General features: G+C 40.7%; 1 protein-coding gene across 1 annotated transcript in view; it reads right to left on the bottom strand.

Annotated features, from left to right (window-relative positions):
- LOC109927026 (NPHS2 stomatin family member, podocin) overlaps positions 1-14,984 on the bottom strand; it is a 30,377-nt gene that overhangs the window by 4,061 nt on the left and 11,332 nt on the right. The window contains exons 5-7 of the mRNA XM_020526920.2: positions 10,753-10,956; positions 3,148-3,203; positions 824-902 (exon numbers count right to left, since the gene is read on the bottom strand). Coding sequence (XP_020382509.2) covers positions 824-902; positions 3,148-3,203; positions 10,753-10,956 — 339 coding nt within the window. The remainder of the gene's footprint in view (positions 1-823; positions 903-3,147; positions 3,204-10,752; positions 10,957-14,984) is intronic.

Genomic DNA, 14,984 nt, shown 5'->3' with positions numbered 1-14,984 from the left:
TGAGAAGAGAAAACAACTTCTAGAAATTTCAGTTTTGAGGTTCAGAGAAGAGAGTAGAAGATGTGCAGTTGGTTCTAGGTTCAAAAGACTCAGGAGGAAAAACACATTAGATTAAGTATTTTTATCTGGAAAAGAACAAAACAGGAACTTTCCCAGGAGTAGAGACTATAGTAGGATCTACAAAATGAAGAAAGGCTCTGATGTAGAAATAGGAACTGTACCTTACTGCAAAGTTTTTCAAGACGTTAAAAAGGGTAACAAAGGGTGATTAAGTGAGATCCTTTAAGCAGTTTTTATTGTCCACAGTGACTACCCAACTTCTTTCCTCCCCAGTATAAGTGGTTTGAAATGTTCTCATTTGAATCCATTGTAACTCTATAACATTACCTTCTCTAAAAACAATCATATTGCTTGCTTAAATCAGAGTTTAGCTAAATGGTAGGAAATCTGCTTTGATAAGCATGTGGATTTCTCTACCACAGGAGTAGTCAGTGAGTAGTGTAGATATATTCAAAGGAGTGTTGGATAAGTACACCAGTGAGAAAGAAGTGGATGGATGAATGAGTTCGGGAACGGTATGGATGGTGGGAGGTTATGTGGTTGAGATGGGGACTGAGGGTTGGAAGTATGCACACAACTCTACAACCGGGTGATAGCTCTGTGAACAGAAAGTAGAATTAATGTTTTGAGTCGAGTGGTCCTTCTTTGGAACTTCAGATTCCTAGTTTGCAATTTTTTTTTTCTTCATTTATGCATTCACAATTATTGATGAATTAACTTTGGTAATTTATGATCTCCAGTAGATAGTCCAGCAATTCCTTACCTTAGCTTTGGCTTGTCTGTGTGCTTCCGCTTCCACTGCTAGTGAATACTGAACTTCTGCTGGTAGGCGGATGTCTTTTCTGTGAGCATAGTTAGATAATTATTAATGGAAATTTATCTTCAATACATTCAGATCTATAGTTCCACTCTACTATCGAGCTTAATTACAACATTTTGTTGTGGTGTTAAAAAAAGATTTAATAATTGCCACCCAGTACTAAATTTGTCCTACCATGGGAAACAATGCCACTAAAGTTCAAATATTCAGTTGCGATCATTTTACCTCGTTCCTCACCCTGCAAAAATCTAATATCTTTCACATTGTGTCATCTGGCAACTTGGCTGAAGACTATTACTTGACTCAACCAAGTGAGTTCAAGTCAAAAAAAGCAAGGTAAGCCCAGCCTGGCCGGTTACCACCCCATTAGTCTCCTCTCTATCATCAGCAAAGAGATGGATGGCTTACCAACAGCATTATCAAGAGGCACTTGCGTAGCAATAATCTGATTACTGATGCTCCAGTTTGGGGTCCACCAGTACTGCTCAGCTCCAGGCAACATCACAGCCTTGGTTCAAAAAATGGATAAATGAACTCAATGTCAGAGGTGAGGTGAGAGTGACTGCCCTTGATGTCAAAGCTACATTTGACCAAGTGTGGTCTCAAGGAGCCCTAGCAAAACTTGAGTCATGGGGAGTTGGAGAAAACTATCCACTGGTTGGAGTCAAACCTAACACTAAATATATGTAGTTGTTGTACGTTGATTATCTCAGCCCCAGGACATCTCTGTGGAAGTTCCTCAGGATTGTGTCCTAGGCCCAGCCATTTTCAGCTGCTTCATCAATGAGCCTTCTTTCATCATAAAATCAGAAGTGGAAATGTTTGGTGATTGTGCAGTGTTCAGTACCGTTTGTGACTCCTCGGTTATCAAAATAATTGATGTCGGTTTGTAGAAAGACATGGACAACATCCAGGCTTGAGCTGATCAATGGCAAGTAACCTGCATGCTGCACAAATGTCAGCTACTGACCATTTCCAACAAGAGAGAATGATCTTGATATTGATATTTAAATGCATTCAATTACCTGTGGCTAAATTTCCCCATTATCAATATTCTGGGGTTACTATTGACCAGAAAATTCCCTCCAAGCAACACACCATCCTGACTGGAACAATATTGCTGCACCTTCACTGTTTGTGAGTCTGCAGCAGTTCTACATAGGAGCTGACCACCACCTTCTCAAGCGCAACTAGAAACTAACAATAAATGCTGGGCTGGCAGCGATGCTCACATCCAGTGACTGGATATTTTTAAAATAGCTATCTTCCTGGGTTTGTCATAAAATTGATCTTTTCACAACAGAAAATTTTATTTTATGTACTAATGTAAGCTACTGTTCATTTGCTTATCAAATTCTCGCTCTGGGATTCTCAGGAAAGCAAGGACAAGTGCTCAGATCAGCAGCCTGATGTTTGCCAAGGGCTCATTCTTCAAAATGACCTCTGCTTTGATAACCCAAATAAATTCACCAGATTTGGACCAGATTTATTACTTGAAATCATTAGACTCCAGTATTTAATGACTAGTTCAAAACAAAGATTGGGGAAAATATCCAATACAGGTCAGACTGCCGTTATGGAGGCCTTGGTAGTGTGCTTTAGTTTGAACTGTAGAGGTTTGCAGTTATGTTATTGCTGCTGTTATTTAAAGCAAATGTAGAAATTCAACCTTTATGATAGATATTTCAAATTTTTAGGACATCCGCTCAAGGCATTCCTTTATAAACAAAAATCAGCAGAAATTGAAAGCTATGCCTCTAAGCAAAGTATATTTTTTGCCAGAAGAAGAAAAGCAGCTTTCACTTATAGAGAGTCTTTCATGTTCAAAGAATGTACAATGCCTCAACAGTAAATGAATTTTTTAAAACTGTAGTTATGCCATAACCAAATCAGTTAATTTCTACACAGTACATTTTGACAAACAGTAGTGAGATAAATATCTAGGTTGTGAATATTAACCAGACAAGTCCCTCTTCTGCTGTATAAATGGGGCATGCAACCTCTTGCATCACCTGAACAGGCACATGGGGTTTTGTGAAAGCTTCTAAAATGGTGCCATGGCAATGCAGCATTCCCTCATCATCATTGGGTTTAGGTTATGCTCTCAAATCCTGGAATGAACTTGTAAGATCATCTTTATGATTCAGAGAGCTATTACAGGGTGAAGGCTGGCATTGGAAATTCATTCTAGTAACTAATGTGATTATATTATTTTGTGATCAATTTCTGAACATGTTTCCATGATGAATTTCCTTTCATAAACATACATTTCAGCCTGTTCCACCTTGATTCCCCAGTTGCAGGTTGCCGCATCCAGTGCTGTCTGCAAAACAACATGGAACCATGATTAGATTACAGTTTATAATGTATGAATTGACCACTTTATTATAAACGTGTATGAAGCCAACTGAATGATAAGGTCTATGTATGTTCTATGACCGTTGATGGCCAAATCTATAACTCTAAGTGCATTTAGATTCCAAACTGAATACTGCAAAGGTAATGGACTAATTCATTAATAGAGAAAAGAGTGCAAGGACTGAGATGTGTGATTAATCAGTGCTAGTTCAAAATAATATAGCTAGCATGAAACATTTTGTCTCTGCTGCTTCTAATGACAGTGGAATTTAGCCCAAAGGTAAATATGCTGTTCAGTAGCCACACATCTCAGCAAGTCGATATGAGACTAACTCCACTTAAAGCTGGCGGCTCTACTTAAAATCACAGCGTATTCTGATTGGTGAAAGTCATTAAGAAAGAGTTTATGGTCAAAAGGATGAGTGGAAATAATGAAAAAGGCCATGAATGTGTCTTGAGAGAGGCACGGCACCATAGTATCAGGATCCCAGCATTCGCCATGATTCGCTCAGTGTAGTTATTCATCAGTTGCACAGTGAGTATTAACATTTTGCAGTTGGCACGTCTCAGTATTTAGATATAGTGCCTGCAAAGGCCTGTGTGTGAATTGCTGGCAACCTGTACCACAGGAAATCCCACTATCCCAACGAAACCACATGCACACCTTACCTGCTTCTGTTCATACAGAAAGGACGCCATAACTGTTTTCTTGGTATCAAGAATATCTGGCATCTCTTTAATGCAGCAAAACTAAACAGTGATCTGGGATGTCCATACATCTGAAATCAACCGAGTGCCATGAAATTCAGCTTCACAGCCACTGGCAGCTCTGTCCTCACCCCACTCTGAGAATGCAAAAGGTGGCAGAATTCTGTGAACATCTACTTTGTGAAGCAAAGACCATGCACTAGTTCTGGCTTAAGTGAACTTAGGTGCTATCACAGGCCATAGCTGTATGAGGCCTGGCTGAGAGACCTTCTCTCATTCCTCACCTTCTCTTGCAAATAGCTTGTCATCATCTTTGCTTTATCTACATTATCTTGTGCTGTAGCCCATGGGAAATGCAACTATAGCACCCAGAACTGGGACAGAGTAGTCTGGCCAGATCCTTGCATTCATGGCCAAAACCTTATCCATGTGCAACACGACTTGCTGACTTCACTAACTTTAACCAATCATCAAACCACCAAACACTTGTAGACATTCAAACAGGGCCCATAGAGATTAATCAGCAATTCACATGAAAGTTGATGATGATTTCTGTTGTAGGAGCTGCCTGCAACTGGCACCTGTTTCTGCTGGGATCTTCTTTGGACGTACATATAGCCACTTCTTGTGAAGGTTAAGTGTGATTTATTAATCATGAGTAAGTCTTCAGCAAAGAAGGCATGTATTTGACAAGCAAGAGTAGCGTGTTTCATACCAATAAGATTACCTTAGCTGAAGTCTGTTAACTACATTAGCACTAGATAATAAACTTTGTCATTGCCTAGGAAATAGTAACTAGGTCAATGGTACATGGCTGTAGACTGTAGAACTGAATAACAACTAACAACAAACAAACTAACTACCTCCTGTTGAGTGTGTCACAGTCAGTATGATGTTATACCTTTAAGAGATATGCTCAATGATATTATTACTTTATCACGGTATGTGATCTGAGGTCATAAGTGTTTCATACTCCATCTTACGTCAGATCACTTGAAGCATGACAATCTACTGGAAGAATGCTGCTCTGTCGTAACCGAATAGCTTAATTCTAGCCCAGACACTTGTACTCCTGAGGAATGTAATGTTTGTGCATAATAGTTGTAATAAATGTCATTGATCTCTTCAATATCATGCTATCGATGTCCAATTTCCTAATTATGAGAGATAACGTAAGCATTGTTACGTCAGTCAGGTAAAACACCCTGTTGGAGTCAAACTCACACTACCTTCTAAGATACCCAATTATATATTAGCAGCAGAACTATTCCAAAGCTTCTGAGATAACCCTTTCAGGCTAGTTGTGTGATACAACAGCATAGCTAACCTCTGGTAGGGAGCTCTCTCCTGCTGTCAATTGAAAATTCAATTGTACAACTTTTACAGAGGGTGTAATCAAAAGTGACAAGGCTTAAACTGGTAGAACTACCATCAAATTAGTGTTACACGCTGACTTTATCAATTGCATAATGCATGTTCCCTGCTCACGCTCCTAACATCCTTACCAAAGTGGCACCACGTAAGCACCACCCCTAGAGTCTGTGTGTGTGCATAGCACCAAAACAATTATCATTCTTAATTTGCACCCCACCACTGAAACTATGGGTACTTTGTAGGCAATTTATTTACCAAGATGCACTGCATGTAATCAGTGTCAGTTTCTCTCTGGTGGTTGGAAACAAAGGTCAGGGCTGTTTCTGGACCTCATTCTCATTCTCCCCTGGAGAAGTAGTTAACTCATTGGGATTTTCTTGTGGTTGGCTACTCGATTGGCATTGAATGATGATGCATGAGCTCTCAAATCTGGCCAACCAATCAAAAGCCTTCCAGTTTGAGCGAAGCAGTTGTCTGGAAAGGATGATAAGTAACAGAGTTCATGTTACAACATGGAGGCACCCTTTTGCCAACTTTTCCATATCTTTAATTAAAATATAGATAGCCTAGTCAACACTATAAGGGAATGGGTGGAGAGATCGTCCCATGGGTTTGCCTTTATCTGCTGTTGCAATTGAACAGGGAGAAAAAGCCTACAAGTCTCTGTGGAGCACTGGCCCCCAGCCTGCAGCCAGATGTCTGCCTCTGAAGCTATGAGAAACTGGAAAACCCCAGTCGACATCCTTTAATTAGGTTTGACATGACCTAATTAAGGCTAATCAGCTGTGATTCAATTCGTTGCACTTTTGCACCTGATTTTAACATTCTGAGTTCAAGTTCATTCCATGGTTCGACCACAATAATCAGGGATGACACTCGAGTACAGTACTGAGGGAGGAATGCACTGTCAGAGGTGCCAGCTATTGCTTGATACATTAACATTAGTCCTTGACTGCCTAGTTGTACAGACATTAAAAATTCATGATATTATTCCAAAAACTAGCAAGGGAGCTATCCCTAATCAACATCACAATAACAACAGATTATCACATCACTTTTTGTGAGAGTTGGCTGTGTACGTATTGGTTGTTCTGAGTCCTTTACAACAGTAACTACACAAAAGCATGTTAGTGCTTGTAAAGTGCTTTGAGATATCTAGCAGTTGTAGCTTTATTAATATAAGTCATTCTTTCATTTCAACCATCTGACACATGGGGGTGAATAGCCCTGCTAGCCCCAAGCCAGCCTCTGGTTGGCATCAGAATTTTTTGTACCCTGTCTGCCTCTGTTTCTGTTTCAGCTGGGCTGAAAATTTGGACCTAAAGAATCTTATGGCATAATAAGCAGACATCCCAATGTCTGCATAAATCTTCAAAACCACTATCCAGTTAATGCCAAATGCTCATTTCTTTTTCACGGTCCTTCAAATTTTTTGCTTTCGTGGAAATATCTAATTTCTTCTTGAAGGTTACTATTGTAGCTTCTTCCAGCATCCTTTCAGGCACAACATTCAGATCATCATAACTCACTAGCTGTTTCTTTGCACTTCAACAGGGTTTGTCACTTTGGACTGGAATTTGATATGGAAAAACTCACCACTATACCATTATTTGTTTTTGGGTTTGTCTAGAACAAAATGTATCATATGCTCCAAGTTCTGAATATGCAATTTCTGTACTTACTTGTGACCTAAACATTCACTGAAACTTGTTCAGTGTAATGAAAATAGAAATTAAAAATGATCATGGATTGAAAGAGGAAGTTGGGTATAGGAAGGAATACTTGCATTAGATGTAGTTAGATAATGTAGATAACATCTATGTTAAATCTTATGGTTCTTTTTCAGTAAACAGCTTTCTGAGCCAGCTACTGAATTTTGTAAAGATCACTACTTTTGATATGGTATAATGGTATCCTGGCTGTTGGTACACAAAACTGTCACAGTTTGTGAGAAAGATAATGTGCCAGATTTTGCTGTTAGTATGACTTGTACTGATACCCATCAGCCCAAAACATTGTTTCAGAGATACAAGGAACTGAAGATGCTGGAGAATCTGAGATAGCAAGGTGTAGAGCTGGATGAACGGAGCAGGAAAGCTGATATTTTGGGGGGTCTAGGCCCAAAACGTCAGTTTTCCTGCTCCTCTGATGCTGCTTGGCCTGCTGTGTTCATCCAGCTCTACACCTTGTTAGCCCAAAACATTGTGGTATGTTATGTTATTTAGACTGCAAGCTTGAAAAACAAATCAGACAGTGAGAAAAGAATGGAACATGGAACCTGAGCAAACAGAGCAACCAAGTGTAAATATTCTGAACAAATGAGATTGAAGGATTAAGAAATAATCAGGCCATGGATTTGAAAAGGAGAATTCAAATAGAATGTGAGAATTCAATAAAAAGTGAAAGAACTGCAGATGCTGGAAATCAGAAACAAAAACAGAAATTGCTGGAAGTTCTGAGGAAGGATCACTGGATCCAAAACATTAACCCTGATTTCTTTCCATAGATGCTGCCAGACGTGTGTGTGTGTGTGTGTGTGTGTGTGTGTGTGAGAGAGAGAATTCGATGTCAGATCAGATATAGAAAAGGTATTAACAGAAAGCTCTCATGCTCACATTTCTGTCCACAGTCCAGTGCAGCTTAATGCAAGGAACAGCACCTCATTTTCCATTTCAGCACTTAACAGCCTTCTGAACTCAACATTGAGTTCAACAACTTCAGAGCATGATCTCTGTCCTCCCATTTTGTTTCTGTCTCTTTTTTTTTATATAGTCTTGCTTTATCAGAGTTAACCTATATTAAAACAACTCTGGACCCATCCCATTTCTCTAGATCCATCCCTGTTCCCTTTGCATTTGTTTTGTTACTTGATTAATCTCTAATCACCCACAACCTCTACCCTTGCCCTGACCGTTCGCTCTGTTCCACTTCTCCTCCCCACCTTTTTCTACAGTACAAAACCCATCACTTTTCCACCTCTCTTCAGTTCTGAAGTCCAATTGAATTGAAAATGTTCATTCTCTTTCTCTCTCTCTCTACAGAATTTGTCAGATCTGCTGATTTTCTCTAGCACTTTGTTTTCTTGTTGAATATTCCCATATTTTGGCTGTGTCCTTTTGGCTGTGTTTCATGGAGAGTTTCTCTTTGCAATGCCAAGTGGGTTTTGCTTGTCCCAAACCTGCCTCATTAGCTACTTACCTCAACTCTCTGGCACCCCTTACATTCAATGCAAGCCTGATTTGCCCACATGCTGTAGCTGGAGGTTTTCTCTGAGATATACCAGCATCTCTGGCATTTGCACCATCTTGGAACTCCAGCTCTACACCAGGTCAAGTGTTGCAGTCTGGAATTGCCCTTCGCTGTCAATGTGGTAGCATAGCAACCACAAACCAACGCTTCTCACAAGGCATAAGTGGCACCATTGAACCTCCTTGCAATGGGCAGCTGCATATTGCTACACTTTTCACAACTTAACCTGCAAGCCACACAGCTCAGTTATCTTTAACCCATCGTACAAAATAGAAATTGCTGGAGAAACTCAGCAGGTCTGGCAGCGTCTATAGTGAAAGCAGAGTTAATGTTTTGTGTCTAGTGACCCTTCTTCAGAATAGATCTTACAATCTTCTCTAAGTCACTGCTACTGTCACCTCAATGCCCACCATATCCCAGCATCTTACTGTTGTTTATTGTAGGACCATCATAAACAGGAAAGCCTTCAGACACCTCAAAACATTCACTTTTCTTTAAATGCACCAAAACAAACCGAAGCTGCATTTGCCTCTTGCAAGTCAAGCACTGACAATTTTTACGGTCAACGAATGTCACTCCACTCATAACGCTTGATACTGTTCTCTATCATGCACCAGATGTTCGTCCAGCTCCGTGTTCTCACCCTTCTCCTCAGAAGACTGCTTCCACTCACCCAGTTTGTAAGTATCTATCACATCCTCTCTTTGCCTGCTGCAGTTGTGCAGGACACAGCATTCAAGGACTATACAGCGAACTCTCTAATGTATTGCAAGCCCCCACGCTCCCCCCACCCCCAACTCCATGCCAGTCCAAGCAATTAAACCTCAACTTCAGAAGGCCTATTGCCTGCTCCGTCATTGCCTTGGTAAAGAATTTTGTTTCTTATTAATTTCCAGGTTGTTGCTGGCTAAGCCAGCATTTATTGCCCACCCTTAATTCCCCAGAGGGCAGTTCAGAATCAACCATGTTTCTGTGGGTCTGGAGTCACATGTACACCAGACCAGGTAAGGACAGCAGTTTCCTTCCCTAAAGAACATCCATCAACCAGATGGGTTTTTCCAACAATTGACAACTGTTTCATGGTCACCATAGACTCTTATTTCTAGATTTTTTTTTTTTAAAATTGAATTCAAATTCCACTGTCTGACATGGCGAGATTCAAACCCAGCTCCACAGAACATTACCTGTGTCCGTGAATTAATGGTCTAGTGATAATACCACCAGGCCACCACATTCCCCTAATGGGTGGCATTGTATCCACGCTCCGACTTAATCAATTAACTTGCAATACTCCTACATTTCATTAAAATATCTTCAACAACAAAGTAAAGTAACTTTCACAAATGATGCAGAAAAATAAAACAAGTTGGTGTATTTTATCTAGAATTTCTAGTATATTGATGACTTGGGTAGGGCCTACATCATTGCCACAGCAAGTACGAGACTTTGTAATGTTTACAATATGGAGTTTGACGCACTAATCAGGATAAACTAAGATATCGCAGTTCCATACTGTATGTTTCAGTATGAGTGAACAGACAGAAGACATGGAAAAAGGGTTACATATTTATTGGCAGGAGGTGAATAGGGTGGTTGTAATCTTGGAGATGTTGAATTTGAAAAAAATATGGCTGAACCATGGCCTGATTTTGGAAAAGTAATTGGCTTCACTGAGTTGATAATGATGGTGGAAACCACAGGGCTGAATCAATTGGCCTAATTCGGGAGTTGGAGCATATAGATGAAGAAAAGAAGGGGCACAAGGATGGAATCATAGGGTATTTTTGAGATGACTGCATAGGGATAGAAGGAGATGCAGATGCATTTAAGGTGCACTATACAGAAAAAACAGTGGGTTTGGATGAACTGTTCATCTGTGTGGAACACAACAGAGAAATTGAACAGGACAAGATTGGATAAGGTGCAATAATTGTAGTAACAACACAAAAGTGGTGATTTTATGTCCGTGTGGTTGACAGGATGAAAATTAAACTGAAAGAATTCAAACAGACTATTTTCAGACAGGGGAACTTCCAGGGAGTTAATAACAAAACATTCAGGAAAGGAAAGAGAGATTATTTGGGGCCAGAAACCAGAAAATGTCATGGCATGATCTTCGAGAAAGGGGCAACAAATACTAACTTTGAAAATGAGAGGAGTGCAGCTATTTTCAATTTGTATACCTTGATTTCATCACCAATAGGTTTCCTCTCCAGGAGAATTTCATTGAATTTCCGACTAGCTAAGTTCCGTTTCATAATAGTTTGCACCAGCAGCGATACTGAGACAGATGTGTTACTGACTGTTGTTAAAGAGAGGGAGGCATTTTCTACCCGATAATAGCAGATAGCATTCACTTGAGCAGTCACCATGTCACTGGATATGACCTGCAAAATAAATGGTAGGACCTTGAGTGTTACAACTCTTTCTATTTCAGGAGAAACAGTCAAAAATCAAATGCTAAATGGAATCAATTAGATACGTTCAATATTGATAGCTCTACATTTGCACAGATAGAAATAAATGAGCGAGATAATATAGCCACAAGAGAACATTGTTGCAAAGTTACAGTTGGGAACCTGAACATTCAAGTTTGTTTGACATATCAGAAGGACAGGAAAGAAGGAGAAGGATGTGGAGTGGCTCTGTTAAGGTTACGATTAATACAGTGGTGAAAATGAATATGATAAGCTCATAGAAGAGTTAAGTGACAGGTGTAAGATTTGTAGTGGCTTTGGATTTAAGATATGAGATGAAGAAAGGAAACATTTTGAAGATTTGGCAACTAAATTTTGTCAGTTGACGATAAAACAACATAAATACTTAGAGCATGGGTCCGTACTTGGAACTACTTAGAGCATGGGTCGGTACGTGGAACTACGATGTTGTGGCCGTTACAGAAACTTGGGTAACTCAGGGACAGGAATGGTTGTTGGAAGTTCCAGGATTTAGATGCTTTAAAAGAAATAGGGAGGGTGGAAAAAGAGGTGGGGGAGTGGCATTGCTAGTCAGGGCGAGTATAGCAGCTACTGAAAGGCAGTTCGAGAATGATATGTCTACAGAGTCAGTTTGGGTTGAGGTCAGGAACAAGAAAGGAGCAGTCACTTTGTTGGGGTTTTTTTTACAGACCCCCTTATAGTTGCAGAGAAGTAGAGGAGCGGATTAGGAGGCAGATACTGGAAAGGTGCAGAAGTCACAGGGTTGTAGTCATGGGTGACTTCAACTTTCCAAATAATGATTGGAAACATTTTAGTTGTAACAGTTTAGATGGAGCAGATTTTGTCCAGTGCATTCAGGAAGGATTCCTGACACAGTACGTAGATAGACCAACACGAGGAGAGGCCACTTTGGATTTGGTGCTTGGCAATGAACTGGGCCAAGTGTTAGACCTGTTGGTAGGAGAGCATTTTGGCGGTAGCGATCATAACTCTGTTTCTTTCACGATAGTCATGGATAAGGATAGGTACATACTGCAGGGTAAAGTTTACAACTGGGGGAAGGGTAATTATAATTCTGTTAGGCAAGAACTGGGTAACATAAATTGGGAACAGATGCTGTCAGGGAAGAGCACCACAGAAACATGGAGATTGTTTAAGGAATGCACACTGCATGTGCTCAATATGTTTGTCCCTAGCAGGCAGAGAAGATGCGGTCGAGTGAGGGAACCATGGTTCTCGAGAGAGGTCGAACGACTGGTTAAGAGGAAGAAGGAGGCTTATGTAAGGTTTAGGAAAAGAGGAACAGAAAAGGCTGTAGAGGGATACAAGTTAGCCAGGAAGGAGCTGAAGAAAGGGCTTAGGAGAGCTATAAGGGGGCATGAGAAAACCTTGGCGGATAGGATCAAGGAAAACTCCAAGGCTTTTTACACGTATGTGCAGAACAAGAGAATGATCAGAGAAAGGGTAGGGCCGATCAAGGATTGTAAAGGGAATTTATGCACAGAGCCTAAAGAGATAGGAGAGGTCCTTAATGAATACTTTTCTTCAGTATTCACAACTGAGAGGGACCTAGTTGTAGAGGAGGACATTGTGAAACAGGCAGGTAGGCTAGAGGAGGTTAATGTTAGTAAAGAAGATGTGCTAGGAATTCTGAGGAAGTTGAAGAAGATAAGTCCCCCGGGCCTGATGGGATTTATCCAAGGATTCTATGGGAAATAAGGGATAAGATCGCAGGGCCTTTGGCGATGATCTTTTCGTCCTCACTGTCCACAGGTATAGTGCCGGAAGATTGGGAAGAGGCAAACATCATTCCCTTGTTCAAAAAAGGGAGCAGGGATAACCCCGGAAATTACAGGCCAGTTAGTCTTACGTCAGTGGTGGGCAAATTATTGGAAGGGGCTCTGAGAGACAGGATTTATGATCACTTGGAAGCCATAGTCAGCATGGATTTATGAGGGATAGATCATGCCTCACAAACGTTATTGAATTCTTTGAAGAGGTGACCAAACACGTGGATGAAGGTGGAGCAGTGGATGTGGTATACATGGATTTAAGTAAGGTGTTTGATAAAGTTCCCCATGGTAGGCTCATGCAGAAGGTAAGGAGGCATGGGATAGGGGGAAATGTGGCAGATTGGATTCAGAATTGGCTGACCCTTAGAAGACAAAGGGTGGTAGCGGACGGAAAATATTCAACATGGTGCTCAGTTACGAGTGGTGTACCACAAGGATCTGTTCTGGGTCCTCTTCTATTTGTGATTTTTGTAAATGATTTGGATGAAGGAGTGGAAGGGTGGATTAGCAAGTTTGCGGGCGATACGAAGGTGGGTCGCGTTGTGGACAGTGCGGAGGGCAGTTCTAGGTTACAAAGGGACATTGATAGAATGCAGAGCTGGGCTGAGAAGTGGCAGATGGAGTTTAACCCTGAAAAGTGTGAGGTGATTCATTTTGGAAGGACAAACTTGAAAGCAGAATACAGTGTTAACGGAAAGATTCTTGGCAGTGTGGAGGAGCAGAGGGATTTTGGGGTTCACGTTCACAGTTCCCTGAGAGCTGCCACCAGGTGGATAGAGTTGTTAAGAAGGCGTATGGTGTGTTAGCTTTCATTAATAGAGGGATTGAGTTCAAGAGCCGTGAAGTTATGCTCCAGCTATACAAAAGCCTGGTTCAGCTAACATCTGGAGTATTGTGTCCAGTTCTGGTCACCTCCTTGCAGGAAAGATGTGGAAGTGTTAATAAAGGTGCAGAGGAGATTTACCAGGATGTTGCCTGGAATGGAGGGAAGGTCTTACGAGGAAAGGTTGAGAGAGCTAGGGCTTTTCTCTTTAGAACAACGAAGGATGAGAGGTGACTTGATAGAGGTGTACAAAATGATCAGAGGTATAGATAGAGTAGACAGCCAGAGACTTTTTCCTAGGTTGGAGGTAGCTTTTATGAGGGGACATAGTTTTAAAGTGAAAGGAGGTAGATATCGGGAAGACGTCCGAGGTAGGCTCTTTACTCAGAGTGAGAAGGGGCATGGAATGCATTGCCGGAGAGGGTAGTGGAGTCGGCCTCATTAGGGGCATTTAAGCGGCTATTAGATAGGCATATGGATGACAGTATAAGCGGTAGAGGTTAGATAGACCTTAGGTTTAGGGTAAAAGTTCGGCACAACATCGTGGGCAGAAGGGCCTGTACTGTGCTGTACTGTTCTATGTTCTACATCTAAGAAAATAATTGTGGATAAGTTAGTGGAAAAGTGGATAAGGACTAGATTTGGACCACTGGCACTTTTTTTTCTGATTTGGGAGTTTGGGGAGGAGTGTGTTGTTCGCAAATGGTCCATTTAAAGATTTGTGTACAAATATGAACAAATTAATTATGAAACAGCAGCAGAAAGCACTTTCAGCAATAGGGTATGTGAAAGGAACTATGAAGTAAAAAATGAAAAGGTTAAAAATATTTTGGCAGATCAGCCAAACTGTAAATTATCATCTGCATTGGCATGGGTCTATGTGATAAGAATTAATTACAGATGGTTAAAGGGTATAATCCAAGTTTGCTCATTTTTAATAGGAATCCTAAAGTTCTACCTGTAATAAGTGAACAGCCCCCCAGCTTGGGAAGGGGGCAACAATAAATTCTATTTTTTCAGAACATTTGAATGCACTACATACAGACAGAAAATCCTTCATTAAAGCCATTTGCTCAGAAAGAATTCAGGAGCCTTGAGGTAAAGGCATCAAAAACTGAAGAGACTGAAAGAATGGACAGTCTGGCATGGGGGAAGGTTATTGGTAAAGATAGAAAAGTAATAATTATATAGCATGGGAAAAACTTTGTTCATGTACGCTCTTTAAGGTTGCTTGGTATGGATTACAAATTTTCAGATTCTGAAGGAGTTACAGAAAATAATGAGGAGCCGAGTGTCTCCTGTATCCAAATGCTGCTTGGCCATAAGGATCAAATGGCTACAATTCACAGTTTGTCTGATGG

Source organism: Rhincodon typus, chromosome 10 (assembly GCF_021869965.1).
Source record: "Rhincodon typus isolate 14 chromosome 10, sRhiTyp1.1, whole genome shotgun sequence".
NCBI lineage: Eukaryota > Metazoa > Chordata > Chondrichthyes > Orectolobiformes > Rhincodontidae > Rhincodon > Rhincodon typus.
Note: the sequence above shows the minus strand (reverse complement) of the source record. Positions and strands in the feature narration are given on the sequence as shown.